General features: G+C 40.7%; 1 protein-coding gene across 2 annotated transcripts in view; it reads right to left on the reverse strand.

Annotated features, from left to right (window-relative positions):
• SPATA6L (spermatogenesis associated 6 like) overlaps nucleotides 1-22,029 on the reverse strand; it is a 1,246,643-nt gene that overhangs the window by 422,348 nt on the left and 802,266 nt on the right. For both annotated transcript variants that reach the window (XM_044061101.1, XM_044061100.1), the window contains one exon: nucleotides 12,101-12,209. In XM_044061101.1, the coding sequence (XP_043917036.1) occupies nucleotides 12,101-12,209 (109 nt within the window). The remainder of the gene's footprint in view (nucleotides 1-12,100; nucleotides 12,210-22,029) is intronic.

Consider the following 22,029-nt stretch of genomic DNA (forward strand, 5'->3'; position numbering starts at 1 on the left):
TGTCACACTGCCATTGCTGCCATCAGTCCACTGCTGTTGTATCCCCCACACATACGGTGGGGCTGAGACCATATATGTGCGGGCTTCACCTATACAATCCATGTGTGCCCTTATGCATTCCAGAGGACAGTGTATGCAACAGTGGTATGTGGCCCTGTATTATTATTGAGTCTGGGGGGGGGGGGTGCACCATAAATGACCTAGGCTCTTACAAAATGTGGGAGTATCAGGGGTGAGCTGCCTTAAGGTATCTGGATGTACAGTACCATACAGTTCACCTACATTTACATTACTTACATAAATCAGGTTATTGCAGGCCTACTCCCTCCTGCCATACAGACTGTTCTGTTTGTCAGTGTGCTTGTGATGGTGTCAGTTATGCCTTGTTATGTAACAGTTAGCACCTAGTGATTTTGTACAGAATGTAGATAGAGGCTGCTGAACTACACACCTCCATTACTTACTGTTGATAGTTTGGTATCCTGCGGCCCAGTCTGCCTTTACTATTGTACAATATGAAGGGCTTGGCCTGGACAGCAACAGTTGTGGCCCTTTCTAGATTACTGTATTAGTATAACGGTTGCACAGTTGCATTACTCTGTTTATATGGATATCAGTGTCTGACAAGCTATAATACATGGCATATAAAACCGTTATAGTACACAAATAATGGTTATCCATTTCTGCAAACCTGTGGTGTTTTACCCTATGACCTCTCTGTGGGCATATGTTGCAGGCAACGATTGTCATTTGTATGGGTGGCCCATACAGTGTCCCATTGTTAAGGTGTTAACTGTAGGCATGGTGGCTGTTACACACTGTGTGCACCTTCTACATATGTATCTTACTGTACATATCTCTGCATGTGTCTGTGTAGTCACATGTACATATATATATATATATATATATATATATATATATATATATATATATATATATATATATATATATATATATGTACATGCATATCTATACATATAGATATGTATATCTGTATCTGCATATATGTGTCTGTGTATATGTATCCTGGGGATGTTGATAGCTTCCATATTTTACATCTCCTATGGGAGCCACACTGTACTGCATGGTATGTTACCAATACCGGCCTGACATCATTCAGGTGGGTTGTAGTACTATTTACATGTTGTGCACATGTCATGTCAGGTCCTGCTTATGTGATCTGCAACACTTTAGTGTATTGCAGGGCAGATGTGTTTGGCTGTGTTGGGGGGGGGGGGTATGCCTATTTGTACATGCTGTATATTGCTTGGGGCATCTCAACCCCATTTCTGGTGCATGTGCACATATTTATATTTGTCAATCTACCATTGCGATCTACAGATGTGTGGCCATATACATTTGTATATATTACTATGGATATACACACACACATATATATATACATATATATATATATATATATATATATATATATATATATATATATATATATATATATAAAACACCAAAACCAAAACAAAGGTGCACGTAGCCAACTCGGTGCATGCACCATACCAACACATCCAAGCCAATACAATGATCCAGCACTCAATAAATCACATAATACAGTAAGCAGGAGCCAAAATAATAACAAAAAAGAAGACATTATCTTCTTTAGTATACGTTCAAAATGAACAGGACGCCAGGGGGCGAAACCGGTCTGTTTGCTGATGCTGCTATCACCACTGTTCATTTTGTTCATTATGTTCAAGTTCATTATGTGCTTTATTGAGTGCTGGATCATTGTATTGGCTTGACTATATATATATATATATATATACACATCTATTCATATGTTGTATTTGTTTAGATATTACTATATTTACTCACACAAATACATTTACATGTTGGAATACATTCTCTGTACTGTTGCATGATGTTTTGAATACATCAGGGATATGTATATCTGACATGGCTTAGTGGTAAAGCACTTCGCCTATGGTGTGTGGGGTTCTCTGTTTGTGTGCAGCAGAGGCCGTTTATTTTATTGCTGGGCAGAACAAGGGCCATTGGATACAGAGTGGTTAAGGCACATTTAGTCAGTTGTTAGTGGGTTTGCGCAGAGGTAAGCACTGCTAACCTGCCGTTACATCTGCTTACAGGGTGTTAGCTTCAGATTTGCTTAACCAATGTAGTCATTGCTTACTGCCGCACAAACCCGCTTACTAATGCTTACATACTCTTACTATTGCATATTTGTGCTTAAACCTGGTTACTAGTGCCTTATTCAGTCTGACACTGATACTTCACATGTGCATTTCTTGCAGTACTCCAGTTTATATATATATATATATATATATATATATATATATATATATATATATATATATATATATATATATATATATATATATATATACATATATATGTTATTTAGTGGGTTTTGCAACTAAACTATTGGTTATAACGTGCTTTGCCATGGGACTCGGACCGGGAATGCTGCATGCAATAAATCCTGCATTTCTTTGTTTTCTGCACATTCAGAATTTACCATCATTTTCTGTTTAAGCAGTGTCATGATATATTGCTGATATTTGAGCATATGAAACTGGCAGTTTAAAGCCCTTATAGCTAAGGTAGCAGATGTGTAAATCTTTTTTCCCCATCTATCCAGTGTCCTGGAATCCCTGTCAGAGGGGGTAGGGTTTTTTGCAGTGGAAGCCTTGACCCCTTTGGGACCCTGAAAAATAGTTCCTGGGTCTGCGGAAGGGTTTTTGAAAAGAAATTTATGAGAGTCAGGGACCCTGTAGTATCTGTCCGGCTTAACAGGGGCTGGAGGTAAGGAGTCAGGGGTCAAACTAGACTCTGAGAACACATCATCTACAATGTCTAACACAGGCGGAATACTAGAGGCCTGTGTTGAGGTAGTAAAAGGAAGTCTCTGAGCCTCTTCTTAGATTCTGAAAAATCTTGGCTCTCCCAGTGGAAGTGCTCCCTCATGGTATGCAAGGTTTCCCCAAAAGAGTAGTCCTCAGGAGGAGAAGCTGAAGGAATTGATTCTTCATCATCAGAATCCTCATAGGGGGGAAGAGAATATTCCTGATCAGAAGAGGAATCAGAAGAAATGGAAACCTGATCTGAAGATTCATAGTCTGTCTCTTGCCTAGGCCTCTTATCAGGAGGGGGATGGGAACCCCTAATCAAGGAAATTAAGTCTTCGGCCATTTCGAGCATCTGCTTTTTGGGCATAGTGGCCTGTCCATGTGGCTGGTGAACTTGTTTCTTTGCCTTTAAAGGTGTTTTAGTCTTTGCCTTTGAAGTTGGTTTAATATATAATTGTTTAGGTCTGAATACACCCTCAGAAGCCGATGCCTGCTCAGCGGCTCCGGACCGATCTGAGGGAATACTTTCTGAGGCTCTAATACCTTGAGTTTCCAGCGGCCTGGCCGACTCCACGTGGGAGTCGGTAGTGGCCTGCGACTCTAAAGTAGCGGACGTCAGGGGCTGTGAAAGTGCCTCACTGAGAACCGGCAAACCGGCGACTTGCTTAGGAGAAGCTTCGTCCTCAGTTTTGGACCTCGGTTGCCTGTCTTTTTCTTTTTCTTTGCGTTTTTTTGTGAACTCCGGTAGTCGGATGGCTATCCGACGACATTGTATAATCAAATCTTCGCCCAAAATAGCTTAATGCAAAATCATACCAATGCTTAATAGTGCGTTGGTTAAATCTAGCACAAAACCGACAACTAGAAACATTGTGGTCAGGGCCTAGGCAAGGAATACAGTAAGAATGAAAGTCCTTATGAGGTATTTGCTTCCCACAAGAAATACAATTATTAACTTTTTCTGACATCGGTCTGGAGCAAGAAAAAAGTTTCCCCAATGGGGTACTTAGCTTTTAATGAAGACTTCAGATCTGAAACTCGAACACGAAAATCTCAGGTATCAGCTGACCGGCACTTGTGAACTGCTTCTGCTTCGGGCACCATGCGGCATGAAAGACTGAAGAAAATGGTGTTGGCTGTATCTTTTATACCCCTGATGACCTGACATCAGGGAAGAGGTGACAGCAACCAATGCAGGACCCAAGACTTTGGAATTCAGACCGACTGAGGGCAACCTGCCAGCAGGATAACCCAAATGTAATGACTGCAACAGTGAAACACGAAGAACATCCAGGATTGCAACAGTGAATACACTCAAACATCTACATTTATGGTAAGTGTACACAGCTGTACTATGTTCTACATGTTTCACTGTTGCAGTCATCATACTTGGGTTGATTCCCAAAGCTGAGGAAGGGTGGAGGCAGTGAAGAAGTGATAGGGCTGGCTAGCAGGCCTTGTAAGACTGCTGTAGCAAATCCAGCTCTGGATTTAGAAAAAATAGCTAAGTGGTAATGCTTGGTGAAGGTATGCACAGAACTCCAGGTTGCAGCTTCCAGAATGTCCCTTGTAGGGACTCCCCTGAGAAATGCTATAGAGGTGGAAGTAGCCCTAGTGGAATGTGGTCTTATCCCCCATGGGGTAGGTTTTCCATGGTGCTTGTAGCAGAAATGGATGCAGTGCGCTATCCATTTGGAAATGGTTTGTTTTGAAATGGCCTTGCCCTCTGCCCCTGTAGCAAGGCTGACTAGCAGCTGGTCAGATTTTCTGAAAGATTTAGTCCTGTCAAGGTAGAACCTGAGCTGTCTTTGCACAACCAAGGAGTGCAGGATCCTTTCCCCTTTATTCTGAGTATTAGGTAAGAAGGTTGAAAAATGAATGGATTGGTTTAGAGCAACACTGGACACCACCTTCGGCATAAAGGACAAGTTAGTCCTGAGGGAAATCCTGTCAGCATGTAAAATAATGAAGGGTTCCACAGCCATTAGCACTTGTAACTCAGACACTCTTCCTGCTGAAGTTATGGCTAAAAGCAAGGCTGTTTTCCAAGACAGGAATTTTAACTCTGCTGAAGCAGCAGGTTCAAAAGGGGGAAGCGTGAGCTTTTCCAGTACAAAGTTAAGGACCCAGGCAGGGGTGGGTGCTCTCCTAGGGGGCCTTAAGTTGTTAGCCCCTCTCAGGAACTGTTTGATGAGAGGGTGAAAAAATAGAGGTGACAGTATTATAATGAGCTGAGATGGCAGAGGCATGAATCTTAATGGAGGAGAAGGATAGGCCTCTGTGGAGTAGCTCTGCTAGGTAATCCAGGATTAGGGGTAAGGAGGGTGCTGCTGTGTCCTTTCCTTGAGACTGATTCCAAGAACAATATCTTTTCCACTTTTCAGCATAGGATTTCCTAGTACTAGGCCTTCTGGCTTCAAGAATGATGTCCAGCAAATGTTTGCTGAGGGTTGCTGGTGGTGTATTCAGGAGATATGCCAGGCTGCAAGGTTTAGGGTTCGCAATTCTGGATGCAAAATCTGTCCCTCCTGCTGAGACAGCAGGGTAGGAGTCTGGTGATGGTGCCAGGGTGGCACTGTTGTCAGACTGTGTAAGAGTGGGTACCAGTGCTGGCGTGGCCAGTCTGGGGCAATAAGAATTGTCCTTGGCCTGTCCTGTTTAATCTTGGGTAGTACTTTTGAGAGGAGGGGCAGAGGGGGAAAGGCATACATTGAAAGGTTTTCCCATTGAAAGGATAGGGCATCCATCTTCCAGGCCCTGCTGTGAGGGTTTCTGGTGCAAAATTTGCTCAACTGGTGATTCTCGGGGGAGGCAAAGAGGTCCACCTCCAGTGTCCCCCACCTCTGGATTAGAAGGTTGAAGGTGCTGGGCTCCAGTTTCCACTTGTTCCACTTGTGTGGGTCTAGGAGATTTCTGCTTAAGTCGTCTGCCAGTGAATTTTGATTGCCTGGCAGGAACTGAGGTTGTAGATGCACTTGGTTGCTCAAGGCTGTGTTCCACAGGGCCAAGGATAACCTGCAGAGTGGGTAATAATGGGTTCCCCCCTGCTTTTTTATGTACCCAATAACTGTGGTTTTGTCTGTTTTTATCAGCAGCTGTCCTGGAAGGATTAGGTATTTGAAGGCTGTCAGAGCATTCTGTACAGCTAGCATCTCTTTTTGATTGATGTGCAGGACAATTTGGCTTGGGCTCCAGTGGCCCTGAATGCATTTGCCTTCCATGTGAGCCCCCCATGAATAGTCTGATGCATCTGTAGTCAGGGTTTGGGCGGCGAGGGGGTTGAGTGAAAGGCAGTCCCTTGTTGTGGCTGCATGCATCTGCCCACCAAAGGAACTCTGCCCTTAGACAAGGTATGATTGGAATGATTGTTTCCAGGTCCTGAGAATGTTGGCACCAAAGACATTTTAAGTACCATTGAAGTTTCCTCATATGCAGCCTTGCATACAGAATTAGCAGAATAGATGAGGCCATGAACCCTAGGGTTTGCAGTATTTTCTTTGCAGATAGCTGGGTTCTGGTGGTCAGTTGGTTGAAGTAGTTGGTCAGATAGACCTGTTTTTCTGGAGTGAGAAATGCCATCTGGGAAGTTGTGTCCAAGCTTGCTCCCAGGACCACAATCTTCTGACTGGGCACCAGCTGTGATTTATTTTCGTTGATGGTGTACCACAATGAAGTGAGAAGGCTTTTTACAAATGCCAGGTGCTGAAGTAGCAATTCCTGACTGTCCACCTGAATCAGGCAATCATCAAAGTAAGGGAAAATTTGGATATTTCTCTGCCTGCAGTATGCAATGGCTGGAGCCAGGCACTTTATGAATACTCTGGGTGCAGTAGATCAGCCAAAGAGAAGTGCAGAGAACTGAGTGCATAGAGCCTGCCTTGAAGCATAGATATTTCCTGCATGACTCCCTTATGGGGATGTGCAGATAAGCTTCTTTTAAGTCTAGAGTGACTAACCAGGCATCCTTGGCTAGCATAGGGAGAAGCTGTTGCAGGGTGAGCATCTTGAATTTTGGGACCACCAGAAAGGTGTTGAGAATTGATAGATCCAGGACTGGGCACCAAGAGCCCTCTTTTCTGGGCACCAGGAAAAGTCTGGAGTAGAAACCCTGCCCCCTTTGTTCTACTGGAACAGGTTGAATAGCTCTGATATCGAGCAGGGAAAGCACCTGCTTTTGAGCCTCTGCCCACTGGTTTGGAGGAAGGTCTGGAAACCTGCTTGGGGTTGGCAGTAAGTGAAAGTAGAATCTGTACCCCTGGGATACAATGTTTAGGACCCATCAGTCCTGAGTAATGGACATCCAGTTTTTTGCATGAAGGGCAAGTTTTCCTCCTAGGGCACAAGTAATTGGGCAGGGCTGGGAAGGATAATTGAAAAGTCATTGTTAACTTTTTCCATAAGGGGGCGGCTTACCACTCCGTTTTTGAGGTGGGAGAACTCCATTGTTTAGATCTCTGCATACCCTGAGACTGTAGTCTGGGTGGCCTGTTTCCCCTGGGTTTAGACTGAGGAGGCCTGGAAGGGGCTGGAAAGGACCAGTTTTTAGAAGACCAATGCCTACTGAATCTAGATGGCTGCACTTGTAAGAATTCTTTAACAGTTTGCATAAATTTTGCTTTTTTTTCCATCTTTTTAAGAACTTCTTCTGCTTTGGTGCCAAACAAACTGTCCTGATTTAAAGGAGCATCTAGTAATTTTGATTTGACATGATCTGGCAAGGTTTGTTCCTTCGGCCAAGCATGCCTTCTCAGTACAGACCTAGTGACTGCAGCCCTGCAAGATGCTTCTAGAGCATCGAAGCCACACTGCAAAGTATGCTTACTAACTTGGTTTGCAGAATGCATTAACTCTTGTAAATCTTTATTTTCTGCACAATCTGGAAGTAACACCATTTTTTGTTTAATTAGTTCCATAATATGTTGCTGGTACTTCAACATGTGAAACTGGCAATTCAATGCCCCGATGGCAAGAGTTACAGAGGTATATGCCTTCTTACCCAATCTCTAAGCTCTGGAATCCCTGTCTGAAGGGGTAGGGCTTTTGGCTGTAATAGTAGTCTTAATGCCTTTAGGTACCTGGGAAATGGTTTCTGGATCCGCAGTAGGATTCGTAAAGAGAAATTTGTGAGAATCAGGTACTCTGTAGTACCTGTCAGGTTTTCTAAGGGCTGGTGGTAAAGTGTCTGGAGTAAGACTGGATTCCATGAAGACATCATCTACAATATCCAGGACAGGGGGTATAGCTAGAGGCCTGTGCTGAGGCAACTCTAAAAATTCTCTGAGTCTCTTTTTGGACTGAGGGTAGTCCTGGCATTCCCAGCGGAAATGCTCTCTTAAAAGTATGCAAGGTTTCACCAAAAGAAAAATCCTCTGGAGGGGAGGCAGAGGGAATGGATTCCTCTGCATCTGAATCCTCATAGGTTGATAAGGGTATGTCCTGGTAATCAGAAGGGTTAGAGTCATCAGACTCCAGCTCTGTAGAATCAGAATGAAACTCAATTCTTTGTCTTCTAGCAGGGGAAGGCTGGTTTCCCCTAATTAGGGTAATAAGGTCTTCAGCCACTCAAAGCATTTGTTTTTGTGGCATGGGAGCTTCAGCATGTGCTTTGGTTGTCGGTTTTCTACGCATAGTGTGTACTCTGGGCCTGAGAAACTCAATAGTTTTAGCTAAAATGAAGTTGTTGGTTTAATGCGAATATCGCTAGGTCAGAATACATCCTCAGAAGCCGGTGCCTGCACAGCGGCTCCTGACCCATCCAAGGTAGAGACATCCACAGGTTCCACAGTTGAAGAAGCATCTCGCAGCATACCGGACTCCGAATGGGTCTCAACAGAGCCTGCGAATCTGTAGAAGTGGGCATCAGGGGCTGCAAAGGCACCTCACGGAGTACCGGTGGATTGGCGACTAGCTTAACGGAACTGTCTTCGGCAGTTTTGGACCTAAAAGGTTTGTCTCTGTCTTTATCTTTATGTTTTTTCGGAAGATCGGTAGTCAGATGGCTTATCGAAGGCACAAAACTGACAGTGAGGGACGTCGTAGTCTGGGCCTAAACAGGTGACACAGTAAGAATGAAAATCTCTGTGAGGTATTTGCTTTCCACAGGGAAGACAATTGTTAACTTTTTATGACATCGGTTAGAACAAGAAAAAAGAATCCTTCAGGTTTGAAACTCGAAAAACGAAAATTTCAGGTAGCGGCCGACCAGCACTTGCGAATTGTTTCTGCTTCGGGCTCCTTCTCGGCAAGAAAGACAGATGTAATGGCATCGGCTGCATGTTTTATACCCCTGACAACCTGACGTCATGGAAGAAGCGACAGCATCCAACACAGAAATCCCAAGAGTCTGTTATTCGGGCCGACTGAGGGCTACCTGCAGGCAGATAACCAAAGTGTGATGACTGCAATAGTGAAACACGAAGAAAATACTTTATTCCCAAGGCAAACACAGTCTTTCCATCTTGCTCGCTGTGGGGAAGCATATCTTTTACCAATGGCCCACACAAGGAAGTGCCATTGAATGGGATGTAAATAAAGGACATCTTAAAAGGCTCTGCAATGTCGCCTAGCCACATCTAGGCATGTCTTCTTATGGCAATGCCTGAATCTGTGCTGCTTGTGAGGTACCTTCAGCTGTGTGAGAGATTAACCTCATGAAAGCGTTTGATATAGATAATAGGGTGACCAGTTGCGAGGATGTATTTTTGAAATCCTCAGCAGACATTGACTCTGACACAGTATTTGAAAGTTCTTTGGACAAATCTCTCTGAAGTCTAGTAAAGTGTGCCAGATAGTTTAGTGACCACAGAGCGAAGGTAGCTGAGGCAAATACTCTCTTTCCAAATCTGCCCAACACTTTAGACTCTCTGTTAGACAGACGGACAGAAGAGTTCTGCTCTACTAGCTCTTTCTTAGTGACTGCAACCACCCCCATAGCATCAACTGAGACCCCTTTGCTCCAGTGGGATTTGTCTGTAGTTGGGACATTTGGAGATGGGCTTGACAGTATCTGGCTCCTTCCATGCCCAGTGGGAAACGAGATCAATAAGTTCATCCACCTGAGGCATGGGTTACCCAAGACATAGATGGTCCAGAACCAAAAGCCTCCAAGAACACTGACTCTTCTGGCAAGGGATTTTGGGAAAACTGACTACCTTTTTGTTTCATGATCTCTAAAATATCTCCAAAGTAGATGTTGTCTGGTGGTGACCTGGGAGATCCCTCCCTTTCACTGAAATTAGTATCCTCCATGACAGACTCCAAGGGGGAGTCTATGTGTCTCCTTTTGTATGTTCTGTTTCTCTATACCTCCTTTGTGTGCAGCGTTCTGGACAGGTGTCAGAAGAGAGTGGAAGTTCCTCCACTAGAACTTGCTGGAGACTCATTGGAACTGACTGTCCCTGTGGAACAGGCCTGACTAACTCAGAGCTCAGAACTAATAAGAGAAAGGGGGTAGGATCCTAAACATGAGAAGACAGTTGCCTTTGGAGAGAAAAAGCCTCTTCCACCAGCTCGAAAGACTACAGAATGGGAGAAGCTTCTACTCACCACCTTGGAGCTGAATCTCCTGAAAAAGGTAAATCTAGGCCACCCCTGCATCCGAGCATGGAGGGCAGAATTGGATCTGAACTGTCCAGGGCCAAGGCTCCAAGGGGAAGGGATGGATTTGACAAATTCAGAGCCAAACCTATCCCCTCAGATCCGTTGACAACACTTCAGCTCTGAGACAAATTCTGATCCAAAGGTATTGTAGCAAAACCAGTCAAGGAAATAGTCGAGGTAAAGCAAGAGACCTTCCTCGAATCCATCACTGGACCTTGATCATTTGATTTGGATCCTGGGACTCCAAAACAACTAGATGAGTCTGAGAAGGAGATAGGATGATCTTTCATGTGACAGGCGTACTCATGGAACTGATAGGGGACAGAGCTTGTAAGACCCCCATCTGGATGTGAGCTCTGAGGAACTTTCATATCCTCCTATCCATGTCTGCTTCTGACATGCTTCTGCAGGACCTAGAGGAAGAGGTGGATGGGGCCCATGAATGCTTCCTTGGAGTATGAAGGTGTTGAGCAGGTAAGGTGGGTGAAATTGGCTTTATAGAATCTTCTGGAATTATAATCCTGTAAGATGTACCTGGCTTTGGATCTGTTGACTTAGGATCCAAGCGGGAACTGTTGGACTTATTGTGATACTAGATGGAGCCGAAACCTTAGGATCCAAAGACTTTGGATTGAGGAGTCGAGTTTTTGGATTATACATGTTGGAGTTGAGATTCTTCTAGTTTTCAAAGGCAGCTCTGGCAAAGCCCTAAGAGACTTTGATGGAGAGCATTTGTAGTGGTCCATAAAAACAGACTTACTAGTCTTAGAGGGGGGTTGACCCCCTGATGAAGAAGTAGAGGGAAGAAGACCCCTTAAAATAAGTTTATTTTGTCTATCTGCCAGGGCTGTCGAATTAAAGGTAGAGCAGATTTTGCCAGATGTGCCCAACTGCCCAGCCCCAAGGCAATAAACGCACTCCTTATGGGCATCTGAGTTTGGGATCTTATCTTTGGGATCTCAAAAAGTGCATTTTTTAAAATTTGTAGGTTTGTCTGATATGACAAACAGAATTAAAAGGGAGAAACACGTAACCAGTAAAGTATCAGCAATAAATAGCGACTTCTTAATTTTTAAAGAAGAAAGGAAGGAAAAGAAATTACCAACAATGCTAATAGAGCAAAAATACACTACAAGATATAGGGTAAAGAGAAATACCAAAATGGTAAATAATAGAGTTACTACAAAATAGTAGAAAAAAAAGATTTTCTAAAGACCAGAGAAAACTAGAGGGATGATAGTTAAAAGTACAAAGAAATTTGTCAAAACTTGAATAACTCACAAAATATATCCTATAACAGCTTCAGAGTGGAACCTGCATCTGTTCACTATGGCAGCAAATGAGATCTAACACAAGGGGGATCGAGTAGGGCATTGTGGGTACAGGGAGGAGCTCAAGAGCTGGATCTGATATAAGGTATATGTGGCCGAGTCGAATCCGAGGATCGGATCCAAACCCATACACTGAGGAAGAATGAAAAGGACCATATCAGATCATGACAATTAAAGTGTCATTTATCCCCAAAAAATCATTGCATGCTATGATACAATATTTCTGTCAAAATTATTTAATTACCATGAATGTGAAAGGCCTATCTATAATGAGCAAAGTATCCTATCAGCAATGAGCTCTGATATAGCATATATATTAAAACAAAAAGAAAGTACAGCAACTTTTACCTTTATCCAGCCGCTGCTTTGGAGACAGACTTTTTGACCTTGTTTTCTTTTTTAAAGTGGAAGGGGATTCTGGTGTTGTTATGATATCTTCAGTCTTTGACCTATCAATCTAAAATAGGCATTGTGTATTAATGATCTACAATTAATTTAATATTGTTCAACTACTGTTTATGAGTTACATGACATTCCTAGTCTGAAAGTGATCATCAACCACTGTGTTTATTTCACTATGAAGGTCTTTTATAATGTTTTTCCTGTCAAACTAGAGCATAGTTTTTGGTTAGGAAGGAAAAACTGAGCTGAGTGACTTTTCACAGAAACAGATACTATCAATTTATTGAAATTTCATTTTTACAAGAATACACCTCCCACACCCCCAAACATCACCAAGAAGTTAGCATTTACAAGTAGCATGTGTGTGGACAGGGATACAAAAACATTTTAATTGGTGAGTTTCAAATGCCAGTGTTTGACATTCAATTTTTTGTTTACTGATTGCACATTTTAGTTTCAATCACTTCTACTTTGAATAGTAGTTCAAACATACACAAAGAGAGAGACACACACAAATATATAATTATATATCTATATATATAAATGTATATGTACATTTATATACACAAACCAAGAAAAAAAACAGAGCAAGAGTCTTCACTGTGTGATACTCTAAAACTCCTCTGCAGAAGGTCAATGGGATAGATGCAAATCACCCCTTAAGAGCAAGCCAGTGTTTCAGCTACATTGCTTCTGAATGGCCATGATGTTTTACTTTCACTTTTTAAAATTTTTACTGGTGCATTCAGGCCACTAAAACCAAACTCCTCTATCTGTAGATATGTCATATTTTGCTCTTTTTTTACTCAGCTTATCAGTACAGCGTAAGTTGATTGTGTCTATACTTCAGAAACACAGAACTTACAAACAAGCCTGATGTCCACAATATTAGGGTGACTGCAAAATATCCAAAATAACATCCAAATCATAGGATAAAAAGGGTCACACAGAAAAACCACCTAGCAAAAACTACAAGCAGAATTCAGGTAACCTAGAGTCTTCACTGTGTAATTCTTGTGCAACCATTTTTTGCACATACCTGCAGTCTTTCTCTTCTGGAGTGACAGGATGGCTTCATGCTCTGCATAGCTAATGTACAGGATATTATGCTTTTCATTTTAGTGTTATTTCCTACTCACAAACTTTGCCTCTCCACAAACTTATAAGGGCAGTACTTTCTGTCGTTGCAAGATCATGCTTGTCACATTGATGATGCAAAGTTGGATCTTTCCTTCACTTCCTGAACTAGTAGGATGGGTCCATTTCCTCTGTTCTTTTGTATGTAGGCAGATGTGTTAATGCTACATGTGGACTGAGTGCAGTATGTCCATTTATTCATGGAACACTTTTGCATTAGCGTACATTTTCCTGGCAAAATGAACTATAAACTATGAAACTGCAATATCTAGCATTAGTGTCCCACTGTAATACTCAGTGATCTACTAGAAAATCAAAAGTTTTATGTAAATAAAAAAGGGTAAAAAATATGAGGCAAAATCAGGGGCGTTCCACAAAAATCATAGACAGATGAAAGGTAAAATTCAGTGACATTAAGCAAAAATGAGACATAATTAAGAATTATGGACTTTATACTATACACGATATGCTTACATGACAGTGAAACAGAAGCAGTCATTACATTTGTTTGCACATAAAACTAATACAGAATGAAGTTTGTTTGAACTGTTTTCAGACTGGATTAACCAACACCGTGTAACTAACTTTAAATTAAAAATTAGACAAAAAATACAAGTAAAACTGCAGCAGTCTGAAAATCCGTTCTCTATATGCCTTTCTCCCTTCTGCTTATTAATTACTGGACTCTACTGACCCCAATATGATGTTAACAAAGAAGAAGAACTTCCTCCCAAATAATCAATGAGGGTGGAACATGTTATGACTATGGAGGGTATTTTTCAGATGAGGTCATGCTTAGAAAGAAAAGTAGAAATGCAAACTTAAACAATGTAAGTAACTACTGAAGAAATGCATTTTGAGAACAGGTAGGCTACTTTGATTTTGTCAGTTTACACATGACCTTTCAATCTCATGTAGTACAAACCCATGGGATATATGCAAATGACCCCTCAAGGACATACATGTTTTCTTAATGCCGATTACTTTTTACTTTCACAATTTTAAGTCTTTACTGGTCCATTCAGGCCAATAAAGCCAAATCCTACCAGCTATAAACGTGATATGTTACATCCTTTTTTCTGAGCGAGTTGGTACAGATTAAGTGGATTGTTTGGCCATACTTTAGAAACACAGAGCTTAAAAACAAGTCTAATGACCATAACATTAGGATGACAGCAAAATATCCTAAACATCCAAGCACAAAGGTAAACAATTTGCACAGAGAAACCCTTTTGTAAAAACTACAAGAAAGGACCAGAAAACATGTTTAACCTTTGGTTTGGGTGTATGTATATATATCTATCTACGTATTTATCTATCTATATATCTATTTCTATCTTATATATCTATATCTAATTTATGTGAATGAATATATATATATATATATATATATATATATATACACACACACACACACACACACACACACACACACACACACACACACACACACACACACATATTCATGCATCAAATGGGTGCAATTCACTCTGCTGAATAATAAGTTCTTGTGTCAGAGTGAAGTACTTGGTAAATTTGTCGAAAGCACTATATTGAGTGTTGGAAGTTTTACAAGAAGTGAGATTGAGTGTTTATGACTACATACGTGTGGGATTGGGATTTAATGCTAAATATTTTGGATATTAGTTTTATATACAGGTCAGGTCTATTTTTTTATTAACCAGAAGAGAAGTTGTAGATAATAATTAATAAAGAGTTGAAGGAATTTACCTGGGAGGGAGAGAGGGCAAGTTGAGTTAAATGGGATAAATTAATCCTCCCAAAAGAACAAGATGGTTTAGGTTTACCTGATTTAAAGAGATATTTTAGAACACACAGTTAAGGTTCATATACATAACACAACCAAAATGTTATAATTCAAAGTGGAAAGGAATGATAATGAAGCAGGGAGGAATTCAAGACATGAGAAGAGAGTGGGATTTTGCATACAGATTCTTAAGGAGAATAATAACAACCAAAAAGAATATTATATTCAAAAATTAACTAAGTCAACATAGGGATGAAGAAATATTTTTGCCGATAGGCATGACTGCAAGTATGAGTACAGAAAATAGGCAAGAGGGGGGTGGAATTCATTGGACAAAGCTGGCAAAGGAAACAAGGCATTGGAAGCAAATAACAAGAGAGGGAAAAGTAACTGAGTAGGATGAGGACAAGAAGTTTGGACTGCAAGGCAGTCTGCCTGTACTCATCCCTCATTAGACCCATTATAGAATACAATGCCCCCATTTGGTATGTACCTCTCAAGATATCTGCAACAACTGGAAAGCCCGCAGAAATACCTCACTAAAAGAATCACAGGCCTAAAGAAGATGCCCTACGCTGACCGCCTTAAAAAAACTCCAGCTATACTTCATTGCATATCGTCTACTCAGAGGCAATCTCTGCTTAACATACAAGGCCATGTCAAACCCAGAGCTGTTGGACATGCTACACTTAAAGAAATCCCAATCCCTCAGAGCCACACGCTCCGGGGATCTAAACCTTGTCATCACAATAAACAAAACATGCTGGAGGGATAGGTTCCTGACCCAGAGACTCCCCCAGACTCTGGAATAGATTGCCCATACATGTCAAGCGGAGTGCCTCTTTGGTCCTCTTCAAAAGGAACCTTGACGATTGGATGGGAGAAAGGAAATTCACCCTGGGGATCAAGTCAGTCGCCCTGCTAGACAGGGGTCCAGGGAAGTAAATAGTGTGGGAAGAAATAGCCAGGGGAATTGTTATGGCTAGGCTTGTATATGCCCTAGGGCTGACAGCCTAGTACCAGCCTATGAACCTATGAACCTTCCCTACTAGGAACTGATATCAGAGTATAGGAAAATAAAAGGGATAGGAGAGTCCTAAGTGAATGACCTACTCTGATAGAGAACAGAAGCTGCTGTTAAAAAGGGATAATTACAGAGCATAGAAATATTGCATAACTATGAGAATCAATATGAAGAGGTTAGAACAGATTTGGAAGAGAGACTGGAAAAGCAATTTACAAGGGAATAACTGGATGACGTATGTATGGCTCCCATGTATGCAAACAAAGTCTAGAAGGTTTAGGATTTTTGCTTGGAAGAGTTTGCATAGGTATATTTATACCTCAAGCAAACTTCAAAGAACTTTTCTTCAGGTAGATAGCAAATGTTGGAACTGTGATAAGAAAGAAAGAGATAACTTTGAACGTTTTTTTTGTGGGGAAGTGTAATGAGTTGGCAGATTTTAAAAATTCCCTAAAGGGTACTTTGTCAGAAATATTGGGGGAGCAAATGGCTGTAAATAAGAAAATGATTCTTTTGAGCTGGGATACAGGCTCTGAATTTCCTAGACACGGTAAGGTCTTGTTAAGTTTAATTTTATTGTCTTTCAAAAAAGGAATTACTGGAAAATAGAAATCAGCATTTAAACCAGCTGTATTTAAAGTACTGAATATTGCAAAACAGATTAAAGAAGTGAAAGTGGAATCTTTAGAAAATGAAAGGAGCAAATTACATAGAAATGAATGTAAACTGTGTGAATAATACATACAGAGTAATGTTCAAGAGGAACAGGAGTGAGGTTTAAGAGAAGGCAGGAAGTGAGCAAGTTATGTAATATTGAATAGATTGACATGTAAATAAAAAAATGTTAACATGGATTACTTAAGCAATAACCTACACCTGAGTGTGGGTAATGCTGGATTTACCCACGGTTGGTGTGGTTTGGTCACAAAGGTGTAGCCCGAGTGGCCAAACAAAGCCAACCGTGGGTAAATCCAGCATTACCCACACCCAGAAGGGGGTTATTGCTATTATACAATGGCATTATTTAAGAAAAAAAATTTACTTTTCTTAAATAATGGCATTGTATAATGCCTCCTTGCTGCCCTTCCGCAGCTGTCCAGTATTCTGCGGCAGTTCTGATGTACTGCGCATGCGCATGATTGTGCAGTACATCAGAGCTGTGTGTGGAAGCAATGGAGAAAGAAAGATCTCCGTTGCTTTTAAAAACATGTCTCGCTATGTTAAAAGAGTTTAACATAGTGAGATAGCTTTAAAAAAGCAACAGAGATATTCCTTTCTCTGTTGCTTTTTTTAAAGCTATCTCACTATGTTAAACTCATTTAACATAGCGAGATAACAGCAACGGAGCTCTTCCGTTCTCCCTGCTATCCAACACAAAAAAAAAAAAATACGTACTAATGGAAAAAGTCCAGTCGACTGGACCTTTTTCCATTAGTATAAGTCTGATTTACATCGGGCACGCTGACCAATCAGCGTGCACGTTTTGGAATGTTAATGGGGGGTCGTTGTATAATTTATATTACTGTATGTGTGCCTATGTCTTAAGTTATAATTTACTAAAAGTGTCAAAAAACACCTTCAAATATACCAACATTTTCAGCATTGTGGAAGCGTGTATGAGAGTGCTTGCAGATTATGGTTATAGTAACTACGAGATAACAGGATAGATTTAGTGCTGAGCATGTATAGTGTTGTATCTGAAGTATGTCTCAGTGCATTGTTTAGTGTCTGTTTTACAGAAAGTACTTTTGGTAAGATAAGGTAAGGTAAGGTAAGGTATAGGTATGGGCTCAGAGGCAGATGCAAAATTAGCACAAATTAATAATGTGGCCCTGGGGGAACAGTAACAATAGGCTTCAACAAAGGCTGTTTTCCTAACCTAATAAATTTCTAATCAGTAGAAATGATTGAGATTATGGCACTGGGAAGATATTGTAACTGAAAAAAAATGTTCAGCACAACACCAACAAAAATAGTGTTGAATATTAACCCACCTAAAATATTTAACAGTAGAGGAACCCTCTTAGATGCATTTTTGTACTGGAACAACTTGTTACGCAATGGCTCTTTAGCTCTGGCATGCTGCAAATGAAAAAGGCAAGTACTCAAGAAAGACTATGGACTTAAAATGAATATGACATATCCTGGGATTCATTAACAATTGTGTCCTCTTTGTGCTAAGCCTACAAGATTTAAGCATGTTAATCAAGTACGTATGTGGTTCATTGCCCCTATATGCTTGTAAGCACCTTGTTGCGGCCAGCAATGGTGTCTGCAATCATGGAAAGGTGCTTGCAAGCATAAGCACAGAATGTGAACAAAATGGCTTGTCTATAGGCAAACCTAATATATGAGCACACCCTGGAGCCCAGAAATATTAATAGCAAGTACAGTGAACGAATTCTGAAAGGGGAAGGGCAATGGGGGAACTCTACACAAATAACATTGGTTATACTGCAGAAGTAATTAAGACAGAGGGGGAATGGGGAAAGTATTCTCAGATACTGCAGGCAAATGTGCTGAAGTATCAAAGAAACATTTCTAACATAAATACTGCCATAGTGATGTAATGACAATTAATGACAATACCTGACTTATGCACATAAATAAAAGATATGCTAGCAAAGGATATGAGAGGAATATAAAGATGCAATCTAGCAAAGGAGCGCTAATTTGATATACATGTTAATAAAATGTTCAGCTGAGATAAGAAGGGCAGATGGCACATTATGGGATAAATGCATATACTGCACATCAGATGTATATATAGGGAATATATGTATTGAAGCCAACACCACTTGTGTATTCTCCACCTCAGCATGTATACACAGGAACAAATGAACCTAACAGCTGTAGCTTTGTGCGCATCAGAAAGGGACATGTTTTTGCAAATAACTGTTATTGGCACCCAGAGGAAAGGGGTTTATCAGCTATAAACATGTAATAGACAAGCATGTGCTGTACAGTCATGTAAATGCTAAATAATATTATAATAACAATCAACATATATGTAATAAATGACAACACAGATCAGATGATGTTTAATGACTTCAAGTTTTCCATTGGTAATTTGCACACATCTCAGACTTCATTACACTAGGTATGCTCATAGAAATTACAGGGAACAGTAAAATAACAGCAATTCAACAGCACCATCACACAAGAAATTGTTACAACAGAGGAACAATCACACTTTCTGATGGTCTGCCAGCACACCATGCATTAAGAAACATTTTATGGAAACCGTGATCTGCCAGAAAGCAGTATAGTGTGATGTAAAGAACTGCAGTAATAAAGAAATGCTTGGACGAAGACATGCAATACACAACATCATTATTTTGGAAATAAGTAATGCATATGAGCAATGAGTGACATAATAACCATTCACATCATGTAATTTTCAAACACATGTCATGACAGATATGAGAGATGTATATCAATCATGAACACCACAAAAATACGCATTTTGGTTGTGTCATGAAGAATACCCTTGAAAGGCTTACAGCACTTTCATATAAGGGTTATGGATGCCCTACTTTGTAGGGCATTTGCCCGAAAAAGGTGGCCCTCTGGCTGTGCCATAACTATTTTGTGTGTGTAAGCCACTGCTGTCTAACAGATGTTAACAGATTCAGTCCCCTGCCTATGATACTAGACTCTCTACAGACCTCTTTATTGACTGCATGTGCCACAGGATATAGCAATGGAGGCAGTCACAAAAAAATGAAATCTATGTGTGCAGTAAGAAAGGAGTTATGAATATAATTTGAACAATATTAGTCAGAATGTTGAAAAGGGGATACACATTTTACTATCCACACAACACTGAGGAGTATAATATCAATCCTCCTTTGCCAAGCTGTTTCCATTGTGTAGTACATAACACTGACCAGAATTAAACCACATTCTATATGTGTAGGTATGCTATATAATCCAATGCTCAATGCACATGCCACAGAAGAACTCGCAGCAAGATAGCCCCTGAAAAACTGCTTAACTGCACTGCAGTCACAACATGTGATTTTGTATCATAGTCCAACATGAAAATGTATACAAATAGCTAGAAACAATGGTGTTTATGTAATGTCAGTACATTCATATAAAATAATCCTTTTTGGGAATTGAACAGCAAGCTATGCGAGCCTACCGACTAATGACATGTGGATGAATCACAAGTACCAGAAGTCTTAACACATGTGACACTCCACCTCTACTAACTTATTACATCATATGTATGTGTCACAAGCAATCTCCTTGAGGTAAAAGGGACAAGGGAGGCCTCTCTCACTGTAAATGTACACATTATAACAGTGGTGGATGCCATTCACACCACACAGTGCTAACAGTCACTAACTGTGGATGTTGAATACCTGAGGATTTGCCTACAGAAAATGCATGACATTGAATAGAATGAAAGTGCCATGACAGAAGTGTCACTACAATTGTGAGATACGTCACTGTTTCAGTGCATTACATCATCTTATTGCTGCAAGGGATACAAGTGCCTGTAATTGCTGTACTAAGGCAACAACATACAGAATATTCTCTCATTCCTTCTTGCCAGAGGATAAATGCTTACTACAAATTTTATGTAAGGAAAATGTAATCCTATTTCATCATTATTCTGAATAAAATCATTGCTATGCGAGAAATTATCAAAGTTTTTTGTAAGACAAACATCTATGCATGTATACAGGTATACAGCAAATGTATTTCACAGCACTGTTAGCGACATGTACAGTCACAATAAGACTGACACAACATAGTCTGAGCAATAACGGCTGGATATGAGCTAACTACCTAAGATAATAAGCTACAGATTAGTGCCTGAATCTCAAGTGCCACATGACATATTGCAGTACAACTGTGACAGTACACATTTGAAGGGATGACATCATCATTGTTTATCAGTTGATGTTTATTCTAAAAAGTGGTCAAAGGGCACAATGATACTGTACAGCTAAACATCACATATGTATTTGAAGAGTAGTCTACAGACTATGAGAGTGAAAGACACACTCACAGCTGGGGTCATGCCTCCTTTCTACGCAGATACACAGTGCACAAAGCACAGTATCAACATCTTACACCACAGAAGTTACATGACAACTTTCAGATACTGCAGGTATGAAAGTATTATGTAATCATTGGGTTGCCAAAAATGTATTTTCCCCTGGGGATGCAAGAATTTGCTAGTTTAACACTGTGCCACTGTAAATACATCTCATAAGTGGAAGTGTACATAAAGATGGTTGTGAGGTATTCAGCTATAGACGACAGTAATCGCAGTCACATTATTTAAGCAAGGATGGACTTGAACCACCTATCTATCTAGGTACACAGTCTATATAGCATATTATCAGCAGACAGCTCCACAGGAGAACTCTTGAGTTCAAGTGAAGCATACAGCATCTATAAAGGGATGACATCACCAATGTATTGCCAAGGAGATGTGTGTGGTAAAATTACTTTTATAGCCATCTGGAACTGTAAATGTTAAAAAGTACAGTTTTGTACCTACCATCAATGTAGATGTTCGAGTGTATTCACTGTTGCAGTCATTACACTTGGATTATCCTGCCGTCAGGCAGCCCCGCAGTCGGCCAGAGTTCCAAAGTCTTGGTCCAGCGTCGGTTGCTGTCGCTTCTTCCCTGACATCAGTGCGCCAGGGGTATATAAGATGTAGCCAACGCCATTTTCTTCAGTTTTTCTTGCCCCAGATGTCAGGTGCCCCCAAATAGGTAGGCAATATATATTGCTAATGAAATATACATAAAAAATGAAAACAATACCTTCAGATACAAGCAAATACACCACATAGGTTGTATAGGGTAGAAAGGTATAGATAAGTCCCAGCTAAGAAGAGGGGATGGAGGGAGGGTAACCTGGACTGCAGCAGTGAATACACTCGAACATCTACATTTATGGTAGGTACAAAACTGTACT

The sequence above is a fragment of the Protopterus annectens genome, chromosome 2.part0, assembly GCF_019279795.1.
Source record: "Protopterus annectens isolate FY-2018-M chromosome 2.part0, PAN1.0, whole genome shotgun sequence".
In the NCBI taxonomy this organism is placed as follows: Eukaryota; Metazoa; Chordata; order Ceratodontiformes; family Protopteridae; genus Protopterus; species Protopterus annectens.